Source organism: Penicillium crustosum (genome assembly GCF_028827405.1).
Source record: "Penicillium crustosum strain IBT 35664 chromosome Unknown utg000002l_segment0_segment0, whole genome shotgun sequence".
NCBI lineage: Eukaryota > Fungi > Ascomycota > Eurotiomycetes > Eurotiales > Aspergillaceae > Penicillium > Penicillium crustosum.
The window spans coordinates 1,368,066-1,386,863 of NW_026623123.1; the positions used below are offsets into that span (position 1 = coordinate 1,368,066).

General features: G+C 48.4%; 9 protein-coding genes across 9 annotated transcripts; 2 read left to right on the plus strand and 7 right to left on the minus strand.

Annotated features, from left to right (window-relative positions):
- Positions 1-51: 51 nt before the first annotated feature.
- N7487_004029 (cytochrome P450) lies at positions 52-1,808 on the minus strand (the record flags this gene model as incomplete). Its single annotated transcript, XM_056871776.1, has 3 exons — positions 52-740; positions 790-1,626; positions 1,676-1,808. 3 exons carry the CDS (start codon positions 1,806-1,808, stop codon positions 52-54), a joined length of 1,659 nt encoding a protein of 552 aa, XP_056729496.1.
- Positions 1,809-2,320: 512 nt separating this feature from the next.
- On the plus strand, positions 2,321-3,804 carry N7487_004030 (putative cytochrome b5 reductase; the record flags this gene model as incomplete). Its single annotated transcript, XM_056871777.1, has 2 exons — positions 2,321-2,450; positions 2,504-3,804. The coding sequence occupies 2 exons, from the start codon at positions 2,321-2,323 to the stop codon at positions 3,802-3,804; spliced, it is 1,431 nt and encodes a 476-aa protein (XP_056729497.1).
- A 375-nt stretch (positions 3,805-4,179) lies between these two features.
- N7487_004031 (uncharacterized protein) lies at positions 4,180-4,860 on the minus strand (the record flags this gene model as incomplete). The annotated part of the gene is made up of 1 exon (XM_056871778.1): positions 4,180-4,860. The coding sequence occupies one exon, from the start codon at positions 4,858-4,860 to the stop codon at positions 4,180-4,182; it is 681 nt and encodes a 226-aa protein (XP_056729498.1).
- Positions 4,861-5,425: 565 nt separating this feature from the next.
- Positions 5,426-6,361, minus strand: N7487_004032 (uncharacterized protein; the record flags this gene model as incomplete). The annotated part of the gene is made up of 2 exons (XM_056871779.1): positions 5,426-6,106; positions 6,158-6,361. 2 exons carry the CDS (start codon positions 6,359-6,361, stop codon positions 5,426-5,428), a joined length of 885 nt encoding a protein of 294 aa, XP_056729499.1.
- A 409-nt stretch (positions 6,362-6,770) lies between these two features.
- On the plus strand, positions 6,771-8,750 carry N7487_004033 (uncharacterized protein; the record flags this gene model as incomplete). The annotated part of the gene is made up of 11 exons (XM_056871780.1): positions 6,771-6,895; positions 6,943-7,098; positions 7,150-7,324; positions 7,381-7,474; positions 7,525-7,610; positions 7,661-7,791; positions 7,841-7,970; positions 8,022-8,118; positions 8,170-8,439; positions 8,498-8,582; positions 8,633-8,750. 11 exons carry the CDS (start codon positions 6,771-6,773, stop codon positions 8,748-8,750), a joined length of 1,467 nt encoding a protein of 488 aa, XP_056729500.1.
- Positions 8,751-8,868: 118 nt separating this feature from the next.
- N7487_004034 (uncharacterized protein) lies at positions 8,869-10,157 on the minus strand (the record flags this gene model as incomplete). Its single annotated transcript, XM_056871781.1, has 2 exons — positions 8,869-9,844; positions 9,940-10,157. The coding sequence occupies 2 exons, from the start codon at positions 10,155-10,157 to the stop codon at positions 8,869-8,871; spliced, it is 1,194 nt and encodes a 397-aa protein (XP_056729501.1).
- Positions 10,158-10,469: 312 nt separating this feature from the next.
- N7487_004035 (3-oxoacid CoA-transferase) lies at positions 10,470-13,129 on the minus strand (the record flags this gene model as incomplete). Its single annotated transcript, XM_056871782.1, has 8 exons — positions 10,470-10,604; positions 10,655-10,994; positions 11,045-11,076; positions 11,123-11,498; positions 11,554-11,740; positions 11,788-12,072; positions 12,122-12,384; positions 12,789-13,129. The coding sequence occupies 8 exons, from the start codon at positions 13,127-13,129 to the stop codon at positions 10,470-10,472; spliced, it is 1,959 nt and encodes a 652-aa protein (XP_056729502.1).
- Positions 13,130-13,470: 341 nt separating this feature from the next.
- N7487_004036 (Zn(II)2Cys6 transcription factor) lies at positions 13,471-15,991 on the minus strand (the record flags this gene model as incomplete). Its single annotated transcript, XM_056871783.1, has 7 exons — positions 13,471-14,153; positions 14,202-14,275; positions 14,328-14,404; positions 14,487-14,625; positions 14,678-15,202; positions 15,252-15,755; positions 15,804-15,991. 7 exons carry the CDS (start codon positions 15,989-15,991, stop codon positions 13,471-13,473), a joined length of 2,190 nt encoding a protein of 729 aa, XP_056729503.1.
- Positions 15,992-16,932: 941 nt separating this feature from the next.
- On the minus strand, positions 16,933-18,270 carry N7487_004037 (uncharacterized protein; the record flags this gene model as incomplete). Its single annotated transcript, XM_056871784.1, has 1 exon — positions 16,933-18,270. One exon carries the CDS (start codon positions 18,268-18,270, stop codon positions 16,933-16,935), a length of 1,338 nt encoding a protein of 445 aa, XP_056729504.1.
- Between the last annotated feature and the right edge of the window lie 528 nt (positions 18,271-18,798).

Here is an 18,798-nt window from a genome sequence, read left to right on the forward strand (position 1 = left end):
AAGTAGAAAAAACATTATTATGTACAAATATTCTCAGTGTTCACTCCTCAATTACTGCTCGGTCTTGGGAGGCCATTTCACTCGTCGTTCCGCACGCACATACAAGTTGGTAGGACGAATCAACTGGAACATGGGATCATACTCGACCGGCCCATCGTTCTCTTTCGTGAACTTGTACCGGTACAACAACTTGGGCAAGAACACTTTGACTTCCTGCAAGGCAAAGCTGAACCCAATACACATACGCGGTCCAGCTGCGAAGGGAATATACGCAGTCTTATGACGGTTCTTGACTTCCGCCGTATCCCAACGATCCGGATCAAATCGTGCTGGGTTAGACCAGACCGCTGGGTTGTTGTGTATGTGGTGAAGGGCAGGAATGATGATAGAATCTTCGGGGAGCTTATATCCACCTGGAAGAATCATATCGACCTTGGCAGTACGCGCAGGCTGGTATGAGGGGTTATGACGGCGCTGGGTTTCTTTGATGAACTTGTCCAAGAATGTCAGACGGTCCGTCAGATCTGCGGTCATTGGTGTATCGGCATCGATGTCGTTATCGATTAATTCCTGTAGGAGTCTCTCCTGCATGCCGGGGTAATTGACCAGCGAATAAAGCAACCACGACAGCAATGAGCTGGTAGTCGTGAAGCCAGCGCCGGTGGCTACTACTAGTGCCTCCATCAAACTTGTCTTAGGCAATTTCTCGCCCTTGTTGTCAGTGGCGCGAATAATATAATCTGTCTAGATATTAGCTTAAGCTTTCCAACTTCTAGTCATTTCACTTACCGATCATGTTAGAGGCCTGCAATGCAGCATCCTGCAACGGAAGATCCTCGACGCCATTCTGAGAAGCATTTTGAATTGACTCATTGACCATCTCAATAATACGATGGCGCGCATCCCGTAGGCGTTGCGGGTCACCGAAAGGCAATTTCGCATACCAATCACCACGAGCGGTCACCTTCTTGTTCAGCTCCAATGACTCTGCAATTCGGTAGACCAGCTCATGTGGCGGCGCATCTACAGCAGAGAAATGCTTGAAGTCCATACCGAGAACCAACTTGCCCACGGCCTGCGCACCGAGCTTAAGCATGTACGGGTAGACGTTCCAAGCCTCGCCGCGCTCGTCTAGCTCGTCGAACACATTAAATGCATCCTCAACGGTTTCCTGCATAGTCGGTGCGTAGTGACGCACTGCTTTCGGTCCCAGCGCTGGCGGGAGGAATTTGTGTGCTGCCCGCCATTCGGGTGTATCAGTGTCACCTAAAAACACACCGGCCTGTTGGTTCTTGATCGGGTGCAAAGGGTGTGCCTCGTTGATTCTCTTGGTAAAAAAATCAGACTCGGAGAAAACGATGGCCGATAGCTCGGGGTCATTGGTGTGGTAGACCGTCCGGCCCATGTTGGTGGTTTGAATGATGGGTCCATATTGGTCAAAGAGGCGCTGGTGGTTTCCTAGGTGATCGGGGTAGACCTCGAAGTAGTTTCCCACGAATGGCAGTCCCTTAGGACCGGGGATCTCCCGTACTGCCTTGCCATCTATTGAGATAGCAATAGGCTCTTCGTTGGCAAGGATCTCCGAGGGAGTGGACAACATCGAGTCCTCTGACTGGAATGCAATGCCTGACATGAGAGTTAGAATAATACCAAAGGCAATAAGATAAGAACATACCATTTGGCTCAACAATGGCAAATTGTCCAGCAATGAGAAGCTGAAGCCCTTGGTAGTCGACTGTTGTCTCTACCTCAATTGGGCGAGCTGAGGTGATAGCCTCACCCAGCAGGTAGAAATGTTTGGCAACCATCGTGAAATGGGAATAAAAATAATAACGTGGTTTTCCTCTCTCGAAGGGCCCGCTCACATTTATAAGGATCTAATTATCTGAGCCATTTGAAACTACATAATTAACTCCACTTACCATAAAAACGCGTCCCGATTCTTTTTCATTTCATAATAGAAGAATGCATATCTCTGCGAGCCTCGGTTCAAACTCTTTCTTAATTAGGATCCACAATAACATCATGATTGCAAAAATATTAGAGTGGACGTTGTTTCGGGCTGTGGCCGACGGCACTGGCGCGAAATGTGCCGTCTCAGACGGCCCCACCGACAAGATAGAGCTTTTTTTAATTTAATTTTTTCTTCAAGGTGCCGAGGCATTTTGAATCCCTGCTTGCTGGTAGGCTAGTTTTATGTACATATCGGAAGTGCTAAGTGGGCTATTGCGACAATTCCATGTTCCAGTACGGAGTACTTTTCGTGATATTAAATTAAGACTCCGTCCTTTTGAATTTTTTGCAAAATCATTCATTCACAATGTCCGTTCCAGAAACAAAAGAGCTGAAGGCTGAGTGGAAGGCAGATGTCGAGGTGCCAGAGTATACATTGAAAGATGTGGCAGCACACAACACCAAGGGTGATACCTGGATGGTCATCCACGGACAAGGTAATAACCTTTTTTAAAAAACCAAAAAACGGACAGTGCTAACATTGCAACAGTCTTTGACCTCACAAAGTATCTGCAAGATCACCCAGGTGGTGCAGATGCTCTCATCGAGGTAGCCGGCACTGATGCCACAGCAGCCTATGAGGATGTTGGGCATTCTGAAGACGCCCGTGAGATCATGCAGCCATTCCTGGTAGGCACTTTGAAGGATGCTCAGCAGTACGTCAAGCCCAAGGCAGTGCGTGTTGTCTCCCAAAAAGCACCTGCAGAGGCCAGTCCCTCCTCATCATCGACTATCAAAACGATCGCTTGTGCTCTAGGTGGACTAGTCCCAGTCTTCTACATCTTCACCCAAAACAACAATGTCACAAACAGCCTGGGAGCCATCTCCCAACTGATCCCTCAACAACTGAAGAACCTACGCCTGCCCCATGGAGGCTTTGTCAACGGCTTCTTAGCCGCTTCTGCTATCTCCACAGTCGTTGGAGTAATGGTAGCGCGCCAGGCTAGCAGATTCACCAAGATCGACTCTGGATTCATGCGCTTCCCCCCTCATATGAAGTCCAAGAAGGTGATTCGCGTCGATCCGCATCTGACACGCGGATTCCTCGAGCCGCAGCAATTTCAACGCTTGCCACTCGTTGAAAAGACCGAACTTGCAACGAACGTCTACCGTTTCGTCTTTGCTCTACCAACCGCCACAGATGTGTTAGGTCTACCCATTGGCCAACACGTCGCCATCAGAGCCGTTGTCGATGGAACGACCGTCACTCGCTCATACACCCCTACCTCCAACAACCTCGACCGGGGCCGCATTGAACTCGTCATCAAATGCTATCCCGACGGTCTATTGAGCGGGAAATATCTCGCCGGCTTGACCGTAGGCGATGAAGTCGAATTCCGCGGTCCTAAAGGCTCGATGCGTTACACAAAGGGTCTTTGTCGCAAAATCGGTATGGTGGCCGGCGGCACAGGTATCACACCCATGTACCAGCTTATCCGGGCAATCTGCGAGAACGACACCGACACGACGGAAGTCAGTCTGATCTACGCGAACCGCAGCGAGTCTGACATTCTCTTGCGTGAGGAGCTTGAACGCTTCGCGCGTCAGTACCCGAAGAACTTCAAGCTGTGGTATATGCTGGATTCTGCGCCCGAGGGCTGGACCTATGGATCGGGATACGTGGACCAGGCTGTTCTGGCGGAGCAGCTCCCTGCGCCATCGGCAGACACTAAGGTCATGCTATGTGGGCCGCCCGGGATGGTTAATGCCACTAAGAAGAATTTGGTTGCGTTAGGCTTTTCCAAGCCAGGGGTGGTCGGGAAGATGACTGATCAAATATTCTGTTTCTAGAAAGTTGCCTAATTTAGTAATAGCCGAGGCTTTGAATGAAGGATGAAGTTAGGTTTCTTAATTTTGTTGAATTGATGGGACGGCTTGTCCGGTCATGTTGCCGAATGCGTTTTCGTGTCCGACAAGAAAGAAAGTCTCCGAGACACCCCCGAAAGAGACTCCACTCGCCGTGCTGATTCCCGAGACTTTGACTGGTTGGAGCTTATCTGTTTGGATCCAGGGGGTTATGCCCGTAAGTTGCAAGTTGTATGGTGTACGGAGTACTCCGTATAATGGTATAAATTAATGTACATAAACACTATGCCAGACTAAATGGGAAATGGACATGGATAGATATAGCCTGTCTCCCCCAAACACTCCATATTGACCCTCCCATCAATTCATATCCTCAATCTTTGAAGATTTGCGTCTTCTTCGACGCCTGTGAGATCTCCGACGCTTCTTCCTTGGTTTCGGTTTCTCCCGCGATCGAATCATGAAGCGAACCGGTTGTCCTAATCTCCCTTCTCTTGTCTGGAGCTTAGTCCTCAAGTTCATTTCCGTTGTTATCCTCACAATAGGAGAGATGTACGACTTGTCAACCTTCGACCGCGAGTATCGACGAAAATATCGCGGAAGATCCGATGATATGGTAACAGTCTTCTTTTCCCTTGCCGGTTTCTCATCAGCAGGAACAGGATCAGAATCAGGAGGCGTTGTAGGATCTTTCGCATCGACTGGAACTTTGCGCGACCGTTGAGTCAATGCCCGCGACTGCACATGACATAGATAAAGATAGTATAAGAGCAGTATCAAAACCACAGCACCGAGGATAGACCCCGCTATTGCGCCTTTGTTTCCATCTGATAGTCCGCTGCTTGCGCCCGAATTGGTTTGCTCAGGTGTAGAAGTTTCTGCTATGTTGACCACGTGGATGACAGTCGTAAATGGAGTCGTCGCTGTCCATGTAACCAAGCTCGTTGGCCACGACCTGGTATTCCCCAAGGTAAGGACTGCCACGAATGTGCTGTCGGCCTCAATCAGGGTCCGGGTAACCTCGCGAATCGCAGGTGCCATTGCCCGACAACAAATTGAACAGGCATGATGGACTTAAGTGTCTATGGCAGCTTCACTTCTTTCGCGCCACTAACACGTAGGGTATGCACGAGCGGATTGAACGGGTCTTCTAATTTATGTGATAAAGCAATTGAATTGGTGACACTGGTATCTTCTGACTTAGTTATGCAGCTTACGCTGCGGAGTCACAGGAATATCACGGCGATTGGTGGAATTGACTGCAAGTCGCACTGTGAGGCCAACTCACTGCATTTTGGTGCGGGGATTCTAACGAGCACGTTATTAAAACGAACGCCTGTGTGGGTTTTTCTTCCGCAAATACTACCAGGGGTCTCATGTTGCCTGATCTTTTTGCTAAGGCGCCGAACACCCATGAGTATTCGTTGGACAGACATGCAGCATCCTCTCCAATAAATTTCCTGCCCGAAGCAGAACGATCACAGGTGTATGGTCGCCTCGCCCGCACGGATGAACCCACTCGATACTCGATAAAGAGTCCTCGGCTCTTCCACTTTCAGAGTGAACCAATAGTATTGAACATATGTGATATATAATCTCTATATATTTACAGCTTCGCACGCGGGGGAGCAAAGTTCGACCCAGCACCCTGACTAATCGCCTCAACGATAGCATCAACGCTATTCAAAATCCAAGTATTCCCCTCATCACTAGCCAACCACCGCGCAGCCTCTTCCCCCTCAACATCATTCACCCACGAACCATCCTCGATCGCCTTCCGTAACCCAAACACATGCGATATGACCTGAGGACCAACGCCCGACTGAGCACGCAGACACGAAATAGCAACAATAGACGTCAGAATGCGCCCAGCAGAGGCGCCAGTGCTACGCTCCGGATCAGATAACAGGGCACCGTAGTTGCTGTGCAGGATGTGCACCGGTAGGTCCGGGTGTGAGTCGGCCAATTTATTGAATAGCTTCTTATCGAATGGACGATAGATAGAATCCCAGAGTGCCTGGCCGCGCTCACTGATCGCGGTGATGTTCTCCGGGGTTGGGGCGCGGGTGGGGACGCGGGAGAGCTGGCTGCCGACTGAATCTGGGAGGTTGGCTCTGAAGGCGTTGAGGCAGTTTATGGTGCGTGGAATACCGTTGAAACTAATGCATTTCAGACCGACTTCGCGCATGAGCTCGGCGGTCTCAACTTGTTTGTCCGGGTTAGTGCTGGCTAGTTCGTAGAGGGCGGCGAGGGACTCCGGGGAGTTCATAGTCATTGTTGCTGCAGTCTGGCATTTGTGTTAGATCGCGTTCAGTCTTAACCTCAGGTATTGACTCACTGAAAGTGCGATCCATGATGGCTGCGAGATCTGTTTGGATTGCGCAGTCTGTTGGATCTTTTGGTAGACCGAGGTTATGTTTGCTGGCGCCGGGACGGTGGATGGCCGGGCGGCAGGGGCATTGATCAATGCCTTGAGGCTGGTTGAAAGTCTAGACATGTCGGATGGTGAGCTCTTTTGCCCTGGTTGTGGATGTTTTTCCATTAAAGAATAGGTACTGGAGACCAATTCTCCTTCCGACCTCGGGAAGTGGAAACAAACGGAGCTCAGAAGTGAACACCGAAAAATACCAGGAGGGGTCGTAATATGACAGTAATTCTTCCTGAATATTTCCGTAATATTACCAGTGGAGAACACGTCGAAATCCGGGGATCGCGGGGAAACTAAGCTGCCGGACGTGATCTCATGGAAGCTCTGCCATTGGTGAAATGGGGGCTGGAGGAGAGGGCTCGGAAGCTCGGACCCAGAAGTGCCAGCCGAAGGAGGTGCTCTCTGACCGTTTGTGGGCTATTTCTTTCCATTCCTTTCCTCTTTTCTCACCATCCTGAGCTACAACAGATAGTCTAGGAGAATAAAATCTTTCGCGCGTCACCAAGCAACAATCCAAGTCATCATGGACCCACCCAAGTCAAGAGTGTCAGAGCTCGAAGATGCAAAATTATCGCCCCTTGATCGACATGGTGATCTCACGCAACAGCAGAAATTGACACGGAATGTGTTGTGGAAGCTGGATATACAGTCAGTCCAGGCATTACAATCAGAATTCGCTTGCTAATAGTTTCTAGTATTCTTCCTATTCTAGCGCTACTTTTCCTCATGTCGTTTTTGGACAGAACCAATGTCGGTAACGCGAAGATTCTCGGTTTAGAAGCGGACCTTTCTATCACAGACCACCAATACGACATCGGCTTAGCTGTGTTCTATCTCACCTACATTTGCAGGTGTGTTGTCTTCAATTGGACCCCAACACCAGAGGCTAATTGATATGGAAGCGAGCTACCGAGTAATCTGGTGCTCAAGAAAGCATCGCCGAAGATTTGGTTGCCGTTCTTGACGGCGATTTGGGGCATTATTACCATGTGTCTGGGATTTGTACAGAATTTTGCTGGTTTCGTCGCCGTCCGGGCTTTGTTAGGTATTGCAGAGGGGGGTCTTCTCCCTGGCATGGTATGTTTCCGACGCCGTACGGAATTGACATTGGTCATTGCTAACAAAGCAAAAAGGTCTTGTACTTGTCTTCTTTCTATAGACGAGGCGATTTGGCTCTACGGATTGGTTTGTTCTACACAGCTGCCTCCCTGTCGGGCGCATTTGGAGGTACATACGCATCGATTTCGTTTATTTTTCGGCAGATGCTAATAAATTAGGTCTTCTCGCTCGTGGACTGGCTGAAATTGGGCCTCGAGGGGGCATAGAAGGTTGGCGCTGGATTTTGATTATCGAGGGACTTTTGGTATGTGAAGGTGATTATTGATACAAAAAATTTGTCTAATTGCGAATTAGACATTTGTCTGTGGAGTGTTTAGTTTCTTCGTCCTTCCGAATAGCTTGGAGTCCGCATCTTTTTTGACTTCAGAGGAAAAGGAATTCGGAGGGAAAAGGCTGATGCTTGATAGCCCCAGATCCCAAGAAGGGTAAGCTTCTCTGACCCACTGCATGATAAAGCTTGGCTAACACAAACAGTTCCTTGACACCTGAGGCAGAATCGTTCAAATGGTCCGAAGTACGTCGAGGTGTCCTGGATCTACAAGTGTGGCTCTCTGCTTCGGCATATTTTGCCATTCTCTCTGGACTCTACTCTTTTGGCTTGTTTGTAAGGTTCTCCTATTTCTATGTCTATCTCAAAGTCACTGACAATTTTAAGCTGCCAACGATCATCAAAAACCTCGGCTTCGCCAAAGATGCCAACGAGGTTCAGTTGTGGTCTGTGATACCTTATGCTGTCGCAGCTGTACTTACAGGTTTGTCTAATTTTTTTGACTAGTTTTATTAAATACTCACCCATTTTCTAGTCGTCGTTGCCATAATCTCCGACCGTCTTCGTCTCCGAGGCGTGGTGATGCTCTTCACTCTCCCAATCGCTATCATTGGATATGCGGCCATTGCCAATATTGACTCCCCTCGTGTTCAATATGGCATGACCTTCCTTATGGCCACCGGTCAATACGCCAGTGTACCGTGCATCCTGGTGTGGTTATCGAACAACTCTGCGGGACATTACAAAAGAGCCACTACATCAGCGCTGCAGTTGGCAATTGCAAATGCGGGAGGATTTGTTTCGAGTAAGCCGTCCACATTGAGTTTATTTCTTTATACAGATCTCTAATATCAGTACTATAGCTTTCAACTATCCATCTCGAGATGGCCCCCTCTTCCACCGTGGACATACCATTATCCTTGGGTTGTTAGTGTTCGCATGGTTTATGTGGGTACATTGCTTATTATTGGTTCAAGAGCTACTGCTAATTTACTTAGGATTCTGCTTAACGTGCTCTACTGCGCAAAGATCAACCGAGACAAGAGGAAGGGTAAGTATGATCAATACGCGGGGTACAACGATGATCGTAACCCGGAGTTTATGATGGTTCTATGAGTGATGACAATGATACATATCTAGTAGAGGTAATTTACGTTCTCTATAAATCTACTGGTTGCGGTTTCTGGATTAGTTCATTATTTTGAATTCGACGTATTATTCTGCACAAATCGTGTTATACCCACCACTGCCACCAGTGGCGAGGCTTCCAGTCCTGCTTAGTTGCACCACGTAAATCATCTGTATTTAGCATATCCACACCCTCGTGCACAAGTACATTCCAAACATGATTCCGTAATCCAACCGGCCAAGTAGGAGTTCCCCAATACCGTACCTTCAGTCCCAACTCATGAGCTGTATGTATCTGACTCCGAAGAATAGCGAGCTGAGCATCCGACAGACGGCCAAGATAGAGAGGCCCAATAGCCTTTCGGAAATCTGTTGATGCATAATAGCTGTTGGATGGGTTATAGGTGGAATCCATTGGTCTGTTGTAACCCGCCGTTATATCCGCGGGAAATGTCAGGTTGCCAAGAGGTGCATCGTAAAAGACGTCGCGGTAGGTTGAGTTCTCGACGATCATATGAAAAGGCGCATCTCCGCTAGCGACGACAGTAATTGGGCCATATACAACATCAGAGCCATTGAAGTGAGTCAGGTAGCCCTTTTCACGCAACGGGTTCAGCTGTTCGAGAAGAAGAGGCCAGGTCCGATCACTCTCGGTCTTGCAATCAATCAGCAAGGTCAGGGTCTGTTTTGGGTCATAGGAAAATAACCCGACTATTTCCTGACTCATAACTTCCGGCCAGTTGCGAGAAGGAGATGCATTGTGTGTGTCGAGCATCTTCAGTAGCGGGTCAATGTAGAGGCTCTGTAGTGTTCCCCGGAGGACTGTGGAACGTGAATGGCCCACTAGGATATCACTCCCCCATGGCCAGACGTCAACCTCAACACCGGTACATCCCGCATGAAGTGCTGAGCGTAGGGGAATGTGACGCCAGTAGTCGTTGTGTGAGTTGCATGGTACGGGGATGACGCCGTGGTTAGACCAGCTGGGATGCCTCGAGTGTCGTTCGCTAGGGAAAATATCCAAGGCGGGGTCATGTTGAAAGAGATAAAGGAAGCATTGCCACGCAACAGTGAGGATGCCACTAAAGTGAGACATTGTTAGTTTAAGAATGGCGTGATAAGTGGAGAACACAATCAACAAGCAACAAATGTGTAGACTATAACAGTGGGTACGCACATAATGTATATAAATGCCCGGAGAGGTCGCTGCACTGCTCGACAGAAAATGGCTCTCCTAGAGCGTGGATATGCAATGCAGTCCGGGTGAGAGCATTTCCAGATAGAAGAGGATCTGGGCTTGTAAGGTATGATTGGCTCCATTAGCACCACTTGATTGGAGAATAAGATAGTTTCATGCTCTGGAATGGACTCCAGGCCATATGGATAAAGTGCCATAGTGAGATAGAAAAGCGAAATGAAGTTTTTCCCCCGGAGACTGGGCACATGTAAGCTTATTTTATCGCGTGAGCTTGTTTGAGGCTAAGAACCTTGGAACCCCCCAGGTGTGGATCCCTCTGTTTCGCGGATGCCTATGGAAGAGCAGAATAATACTTCTGCCTAATTATCGTAATTATTCCACGTAAATTGAAAAATACAAGATAATTTCAGTCTCGAGGGCTATGCTGGGTATCTATAGGAGAGAAACAAAGCCAAGGCCCTTTGTCCAACCATCTTCGGTAAGGTATGTACATCCTGGTTCTGGCGTCTTTATTCCATAATCTCAAGGGTATCAGCAATAATAAACTTAGCATCCGTCTTACTCTGCACCTCTTCCACCTCAACACCCGGAGCAAGCTCCGTCAGTGTGAGCTCACCAGTAGCTCGATCCACCTGGAAGACACACTGTAATTTTGTCAGTTTTGTTTGAAATCCACTAGACTTTTCACACTTACCAGGTCGGTGATGATAGTGCTAACGACATTGGCACCTGTCAATGGCAGACTGCAATTTTGTACAATCTTGGGCGATCCATCTTTCGCAACATGGCTTGTGGCCACCACGATCTTGGTCTTGTCCGGGTTTGAGATCAAATCCATCGCTCCTCCCATACCCTTGAACACCTTGCCGGGGATCATATAGTTGGCCAGATCCCCGTTGGCACTCACTTGCAGAGCGCCGAGAATAGACACATCTACGTGACCTCCGCGGATCATGCCAAAGGACTCGGTGCTGTCAAATGTGGCAGCTCCGGGAACCAAGGTCACGGTTTCTTTTCCGGCATTGATGATATCGCTAGTCTGAGTTAGTGAGAGTTTGGGTCACCATATCTGGGAACAACTTACGGATCCAATTCTTGCTCGGTAGGATAATCACCCTGGAATTGTTAGACAAGCCCGTACAAATGGATTTAAGAAACTTACCATTCCCAAAATACCATTCTCCGACTGAATCCAAACCTTTACATCTTTGGGCAGGAATGACGGTGCCAACGTGGGAATACCAACACCCAGATTCACATAGAATCCCGGCTTAAGCTCTTTGGCCGCCCGACGACCAATGAGTTCTCTTTGAATCTGAGCCGCATCTTTAACAGACCCAGTTGCAGTTGCCTCCGAACGCAACTTCTTGTTTTCAATGTGCTTGTCGTCCGTGGCAGGAACGATCCGATCCACAAAGATACCCGGTAGGTCCACATCATTGGGGTCAATAGAGCCAACTGGGACAATATTCTCCGCCTCCACGATGGTCAGGGTTGCGGCCTTGGCCATGATAGGGCCAAATGCTTTGGTGGTGTATCTATTCGATGTCAGAGTCCAGATTCTGAGCTGTACTCATAACCACATATACTCACCGGAACACGCAGTTACCAGCCTCATCCACCTTCCAAGCTCTGAGAATAGCTACATCTCCAGTCAAGGCTTCTTCCATGAGGTATGTCTTGCCATTGAATTCGCGGGTCTCGCGCGGCTTGCCAGACTCGAGAACTTTACCAGACTCATCCATGCGAACAGGGATCTTTCCCTCCTGAATAAATGTGTCTTCACTTGTCAGCGACGATCATGATCTGAGGAGGATCTATACATACGGGCTCCCGTCGGAGTAAAGAAAGCTGGGATCCCAGCACCTCCAGCACGAAGACGTTCAGCCAAAGTACCTTGCGGACAAAGTTCAATAGCGATATGTCCTGTCAAATATTTCTTTTCCAACGATTTATTGTTCCCGAGGTATGAAAGAATCAGACGGTTGATCTGGCCGTTCTGCGAGAGTGTGGAAAGGCCTCCCTTGCCCGCGGAACCGGCATTGTTCGAAATGGCTGTCAGAGAGTGTAATTGATCGACACCTCGGCGGTGCATAGCATTAATGAGAGTTTCTGTACTGCGTATTAGCTTAGTTACCGCGCTGATTGCTAGTCCACGTACCTGCAACTCCACACAGACCGAACCCAGAGCTAAGGATTGTTGATCCGCTCTTGATATCGGCGACCGCAGCATCGGCATCTTTGAAGACCTTTGAGCCGCCGCGCTCAATCTTAGGCGCAAGAGATTGTAATGGTGCGGTTATGGAGTATCTGGTGCTGGTGCTGGTACTGAATGGTTGCAAGGGGCGCACGCTGGCACGCACTCCAAGGAAGAGTCGAGGTCGACAGGTAGTCAGCGCTTTGCGCGACAATGTAGTAGAAATCCTAAGAGTCGTCATGTTTAATAATTGTGTAGACAAAAAAAAAACATCGGAAATGAAATCATCGCGCAGTTAAAACATTCACGGCATCGGGTAGTCGGGGCTACTTCTGGATGCCGAGCGGCCACGCGCGGAAGCCCTCCGAGCGGACCTTCTTCTGATCTTCGACCTATTCTTCTATTTTTCCTTTAATTTCCGATTGAATTCCATAGCTTACATAAAAATAACTGAAACATTCCCATTGGTCTATCATGAATGGGAAAAACAGGCAAGCAGCTCGTATAGATTCCCTCTGATGTCATAGGTATCCAACCTTGGAATACAGAACACCAAATATGACCCGCCAACTATATATCAACAAAAGAAATAAACAAAACCCTTACTCAACCCGTCAACTGCTTCTTAAACCGACTCATCTTCTCCTTGATACCACCATGTTGCCTCCGACCATCACTCCGCTCTGTCAGAGTATCCGCATCGAAACCCATTGGGGACCTAGGCGTGAGATCGCCGACCTTCTCAGACCCCTCTGGTTTGGATTCGAGCTGCTTTGATTGATTTTCGGGTAGCAATGTAACTTCCGACCCCATATCATTACCATGCTGGAATTTCTTTTCGGCTTCTCTTTGCTCGGCTTGCTCGCGGCGTATACGCTCGCGTCCACGTCGGGCAGCGCCTTCGATCCCACTCTCACCTAGCATGGCAGTTCCAGCTGGGCCTGGTGCCAGGGCGCTCCAGTCGAGGACCATCGTGGTATTTTCTTTCTGGTGGTTTGGGGTTTGTGTATTAACTGTGAGCTATGTTTCAATTGATCACAGCAGGGTTTATGTGTGAAATGGATTTTGAAGATGCGACTTGTTTATATGCTTCGGAGAGGGGCGATGACGTTGGCCAAGATGGCCCCCAATGATGATCTGTCGGATCTGCAGAAAGCTCGGGGAAATGAGTGCCTTGTATTTAGTATGGAAGGCGAATGAGTGTCGATATGTACAAGCTGGTAATATGAATATGTTCAGAAAACATAGGTTTGATCAGATAAACGCAAGAAAAACAAACAATGGGGTATGCAAATATCCACCTCCTGGTCCTACTAAAAATTGAAATCCGGATTGGCAAAGTCGAGCCAATCCCAGTTAAGCATATCATCAAGAGGTACATCCGGGATCGATGCACCAAACGCGGTGCCTGCTCGATTGACCGCATCGACGATCTGATTATCAGACATGGCAGAGAATTGCAATGGTTCAAACCATAGATCCTCGGGTGGTAGTGTTACTGGCAGCGAACCATGATCCAGACATGTAGACGGAAATGTCGGCTCAGGTGGATGTACTCTGTCTGGGTTGCCTCGGGATTGCAGAGGCAAGGCTGGTGCACGTCGGATCAACTCACGTAGGAATCTCCCGTAGAGCACAGAGGCGCCGCTTCTGTGACTTGGTGTTGCTCCGATTCGCTCTAGGACACCGGCAGTCTCTTCGATGAGATTCCGGACGCTTGGTGCCAGGCTGGATCTGCTGTCGCCGGGTGTTATGCTGAGGCTGAGGGCAGAGCATGCGGCATAGGAGATCATTATCACTGTGTTATTTGGCATTGATTTTAGTCGAGATTCGCCTTGGATGGCTGCTCGCAGGACGTTCAATGCAGATGATAGACCAGCGGCTCGGAAGAAACGTTTAACTTCAATTGGAGCTGTTGGGTGATTGATGACACCACCGTATGTGGATAACTGAGTGTGGGTAACAAGAATCTCGACATATGGGGGCAGGGAGCGTGCTGTAAATGGTTAATATTTGGTCAATCAATTTTAGGTGTTAGGCTTACTGTCTCCTTCGCCAATTGATAAAGCCCATGTTGCATACCACTGCTCGTAGAAGGTTTGAATGGTTCTCTTAATCCTATAGTATGGTCAGTATATAAATGATATTTATCAAAGGCATAATAGCATACGAATGAGCGGCTTCCGAGCCCGTATCGACGAAGCGATAACTATCACAGCTTGATTTAACTTTCTGAAAGAGTCCATCCTACAACCGTTAGAATGGAATTTAATAGCCTGATATAGGTATTTGCAATGCGATTTGGAACGGGACTTGGGATAGCACCTACAAGGTCCCTTCGAAGAACTGCCATAGAATTCATGGGGCCATCACGCGGGTCTGCAATGCTGGACAGGTGCCAACGATCGCAATTTTCGACGAGCATTGTTGGAGGTACTGTATAGCTTCGTCCACGCGCAAGGCAAACACTGAGCAGGTTAGTGTCAGAACCAGATGTACTACTAGGAGAATCACACGTACCCCCTCTCCACAACATATAACGCAATCCAAGCTCTTTCACGTCTTCGCAATAGCCTAAGACCCCACTCTGAAGACGGATCAATATCATCAAATCCATCCATATGTAAAGCTCTCTTAGCATCGATACACTCTGCTCGTGCCAAGCGATTCAGGAGTTCTTGGTCAAAGCTGGAAGAGGGCGAGACAATCTTGTTCAAAGACAAGTCTAGAGCCACAGTGAGAGCCATGGCAATATAGGAGCAAGTATCATCGTCTCCTAATCTATCACCAGGAGACATCCATGGAACATTCACCATGAAAGCCAGAACAATCTCAACAGATCTATAGCGGTGTGTGAACACTCGCTTCGCGAGCCATTTGCAGTGCCTCGATAGTCTCTTAGATAAAGCAGAGGCCGACGGCAAAAATAGGGCCGCTCCTGCCATTATTGAAGTAAAAAGAAAAGCCGACTGATACCGTACGAAGGACGGGGTGTGTATCAAAGGATCAAGACCCCATCGTGTATGTGCAAGGTTTTGGTAGAAACTGGACCTGTCAGTTATATATTTTTAACAATGAAAAAGAAAGTACTTACAATGAGAACAAGGACTCCGACTCATCAAATGTAACTAATCCCAATTCAATAGGATCAACTTCAGGCCCAACATCGAGATTTGCTCTCGCAGGAACAAAAAAGGACTTGGCACTCGGTTCTCCTATCGGAGTGCCCTGGATGAACGACGGACCCTCTGACAACGGCGGTGGAGACTTTGGCGCACGCCGCATCCCGGTCGGCGAAAGTTGAAGATCCGAGGCTCTAGCAAGCAACTGGAGAGGATTCTCTGCATCATCAAGAGCAAGACTCTCCTCCGCATGCATATCACGTGGGGATGTCATGCGCGGGTGATCTGATGACTCTGAAAAGCCACGCTCATGTCCATTCTCATGCTCATTCTGCATCAACTGGCCCTGGACTTGACCAAGGAGTTCCTGGAGAACTGAAATGGCCCTTTGAGCCTCATCGCCAGTAGAGTTGACCTTGGGCCGCTTGATTGCCTGCTCGATCTGATGTATAGCTTTCTCCAGACCCTTGCGTTTACTAGACTCCGGTCAATATTTTATTCCACGATACCTTCATTTGACTCACTTCTTGACACCCTTTTGTCGGCCCAGATGATGGTTGGGCACAATACACTCTGCGCTGGTCTGTTTACATTTCTCGCAGCTGGACTCCCCTGCCAGGCGATTGCAGCGGATCTTGCTCCGCCGACAGTTCAAGCATGCAGCTTGTTTTCCATGTGGACTAGAGGCTGGACCTGCCGACTCGGTCTCCATGAGTAAATGATTGGACCTCGGCCATGAACACTAACGTCATGGAGGTGCGGGAGTCAGGATGATTACTAGTGATGTCTTTGGCTTATGTAGCACTATATCGCAGTCTCTTACAACAGCCCGGCCGGGCTAGCTCAATCGGTAGAGCGTAAGACTCTTAATCTTAAGGCTGCGGGTTCGACCCCCGCGTTCGGCTATTCCTAAAAACCAAACCTGAGATTTCTTTTTTTGCTGTTTTATTTTTTATATTTACTTCATGATGAAATAGCCCAATTGCCTTTTTTTGAGCTTTGGTGTGAATGAACAGGTGATTGCTTCCAGTTGGTACCATATAATGTGTTGAATGTAAAAACAAAAAGTGTTTAATCTGAGCAATGTTATATATATCTCTCTCATTTCTCAAGCCGATTATATATTTCCCACTTGTAATTGAATCCGAAAAAAGAAAAAAAACCCCCCAACACAGAGAGTACAAACTATTCAACTTCTCAATATTTTAAATATAACCTCAGTTAGTCGCCCCTGTTACAAATAGCGACAGTGGTAGAAGATGATGCCGCCAACGACCCCAAGCAAGAAACCCAACTCAGATGAAACGGATGTGATGTTTGAAAGAACCTTGGAAGTCGAAGAGCGAAGATACTGCCAGGTTGTATATCGGTCTTGGGCTTGGCAAAGGCAGGAAGATATTTAAGGTAGTCGTGGTTGAGTCATTATTGTGGACTTCCAACGGTGACATTAGAGACCCTCCGTGCTTAATTTATTGATTTTATAGTGGCCGAGCATGTGCACCGAGTAACGAGTGAGTGGTATCAATTAAAGATTAGTCGCTAAATACAAGCTCTAAAACAACCTGGCTGTTGGTTTTTTTTTCGTGACTTATCAACGGAAAGTGAATATATACCCAAATCTAACATAGCAAATGGTCATACACCAACATTCAATCAAGCATAACGGACTGGACCAGATTCCTCGTCACGACCAACTGTCAGAACACCAGATGTCTGCGAAGAAGGATGAGGCTGAGGCTGGATTTGAGAGGCAGGAACCTGATTCATCTCAGGACCAGCACCGGGAGCACCTTCCGTCGATGCAGCTCGCGAAGGCGCACTGGTACCCGGAGGAGTAACATCCAACAAGCGCGGACCAGACTCAACAGGCCTCTTGTTTGCCTTGACAGTCGCAGGCGCGGGACCCAAGACAGTCGGGTACTTGAAACGGAAGCCCCAAGCGAAGAAGAGACGCATCTTCGTCCAGAAACCCATCGCATCCCACCTCTTCTGGAGGATCGCGGCGTCCTCCTTGCTACGGGCACGGTAGCCCTTTCGGAAACAAAACAGACAGAAAAGAGAAAGAGGGAGCAGGATGAAGGACCAGAAGAGAGGGAAACCACGACGGGTTTGCCAGCCCGTCATGAGACGACGGAATCGCACCCAGGCTTCGATCATGCCCAGGATGAAAACTACCCCGATCCAGCCTAAGCCGCAGATCAGTACAATTGCCAGGTAGGAGATGCCGAGACCGGATCCCCAGGTGCTGGTGAACCAGTTATCGTCGTCATCATAGCCATAGTCGTAGTAACCACTGCCACTGCTGGATGTCCCGTCGGAGTTGGATGATCCATCCGACAGGCCGGTGTAGTACCCAGAGTTACCGCTATAATCGCTGGTGACACCTGTGTACTGACATCCGGAACCTATGTACCGAGAGGTAGGAGTGTTGTAGAGGCTCAGAGAGTTCAGAGTTCTGCTGGGGATTTGGGTGGGTTCCACGAAGACCACTTCGTAGATGTAGGTCGTGGGCTCGAATGGCTGGCTGTTGTCGATCGAGGTCGAAGTTACTACATTATCCCTGGGCAGCAAGGTCGCGATCGCATATGGAGGGCGGACAGTGGCAGCAGTTGTGGTGGTCCATTGTGTAGAGCAGGCCGTCGGGGCCGAGAAAGTCAGGTTGACTTTGTAGATGGTGGTGTGATAGGTTCCATCGCTATTCATGACGTTACGGTAGCCATCGTATGGGTCGCGCTCCTCGCCATAGCCAGTGGGATACAACTTTTCCACAACGGTGTAGTCGTAGTTGGTATTGGTGGAAGTAATGGTGGACAGGGCCTCGACTGGCAAAGTTGCAGTTGGAGAGATTTGATTGATCTCGGTGACTAACTCAGAGTAGTAATCCGTATTAACTTCCTGTTCGTAGGTATCGGTCACAATCCAAGGGGCGGCCTGAACGAATGGGCTCAAAACGAGTGACAAGAGAAGAATAAACGAGTGTGAAGGCGCCATCTTGAATGGTCCTTTGGGGTTGTAGGGGAAATAGCCAGGAACGAGCCCTGGAGGCGTCCATGGCTTTATTTTTAAAAAAAACCCCCAATAGCGCCTCATGTTAGAAGACCCTTATTTTTGGTCAATTTGGGGGCGCTTTGTCGCCTAAGCTATACTGGTTCTTGCTCGGGTGGAAATTGCCTGCATTAGAGTAGGCAGATACTCGGGTGTGATTGGTGATGTCTCATAATTTGCCAGACCTAAGTGGACGGTCTAGTCTGTTTACGATCTAGTCAAAGACCCTAGACTTTTCGCCTCATGTGTTTACCGGACTTGTCTCTTTTTTTAGTCTTTTTGTTGGTGATGACACAGAATTGGACTAGCCGAACGTATGGAAAAAAAACCTTCGTTGAATACGCCTAGTCACATATAGAACAGCGCAGAAAAGAACAGCACAGAAAGAAATACAAGCGTAACTTCGTGGATCGTCAGTGTGTTGCAAGGTCCAGAGATCGCGAGGAATCTATATGGGGGATTGACAGTCCCTTA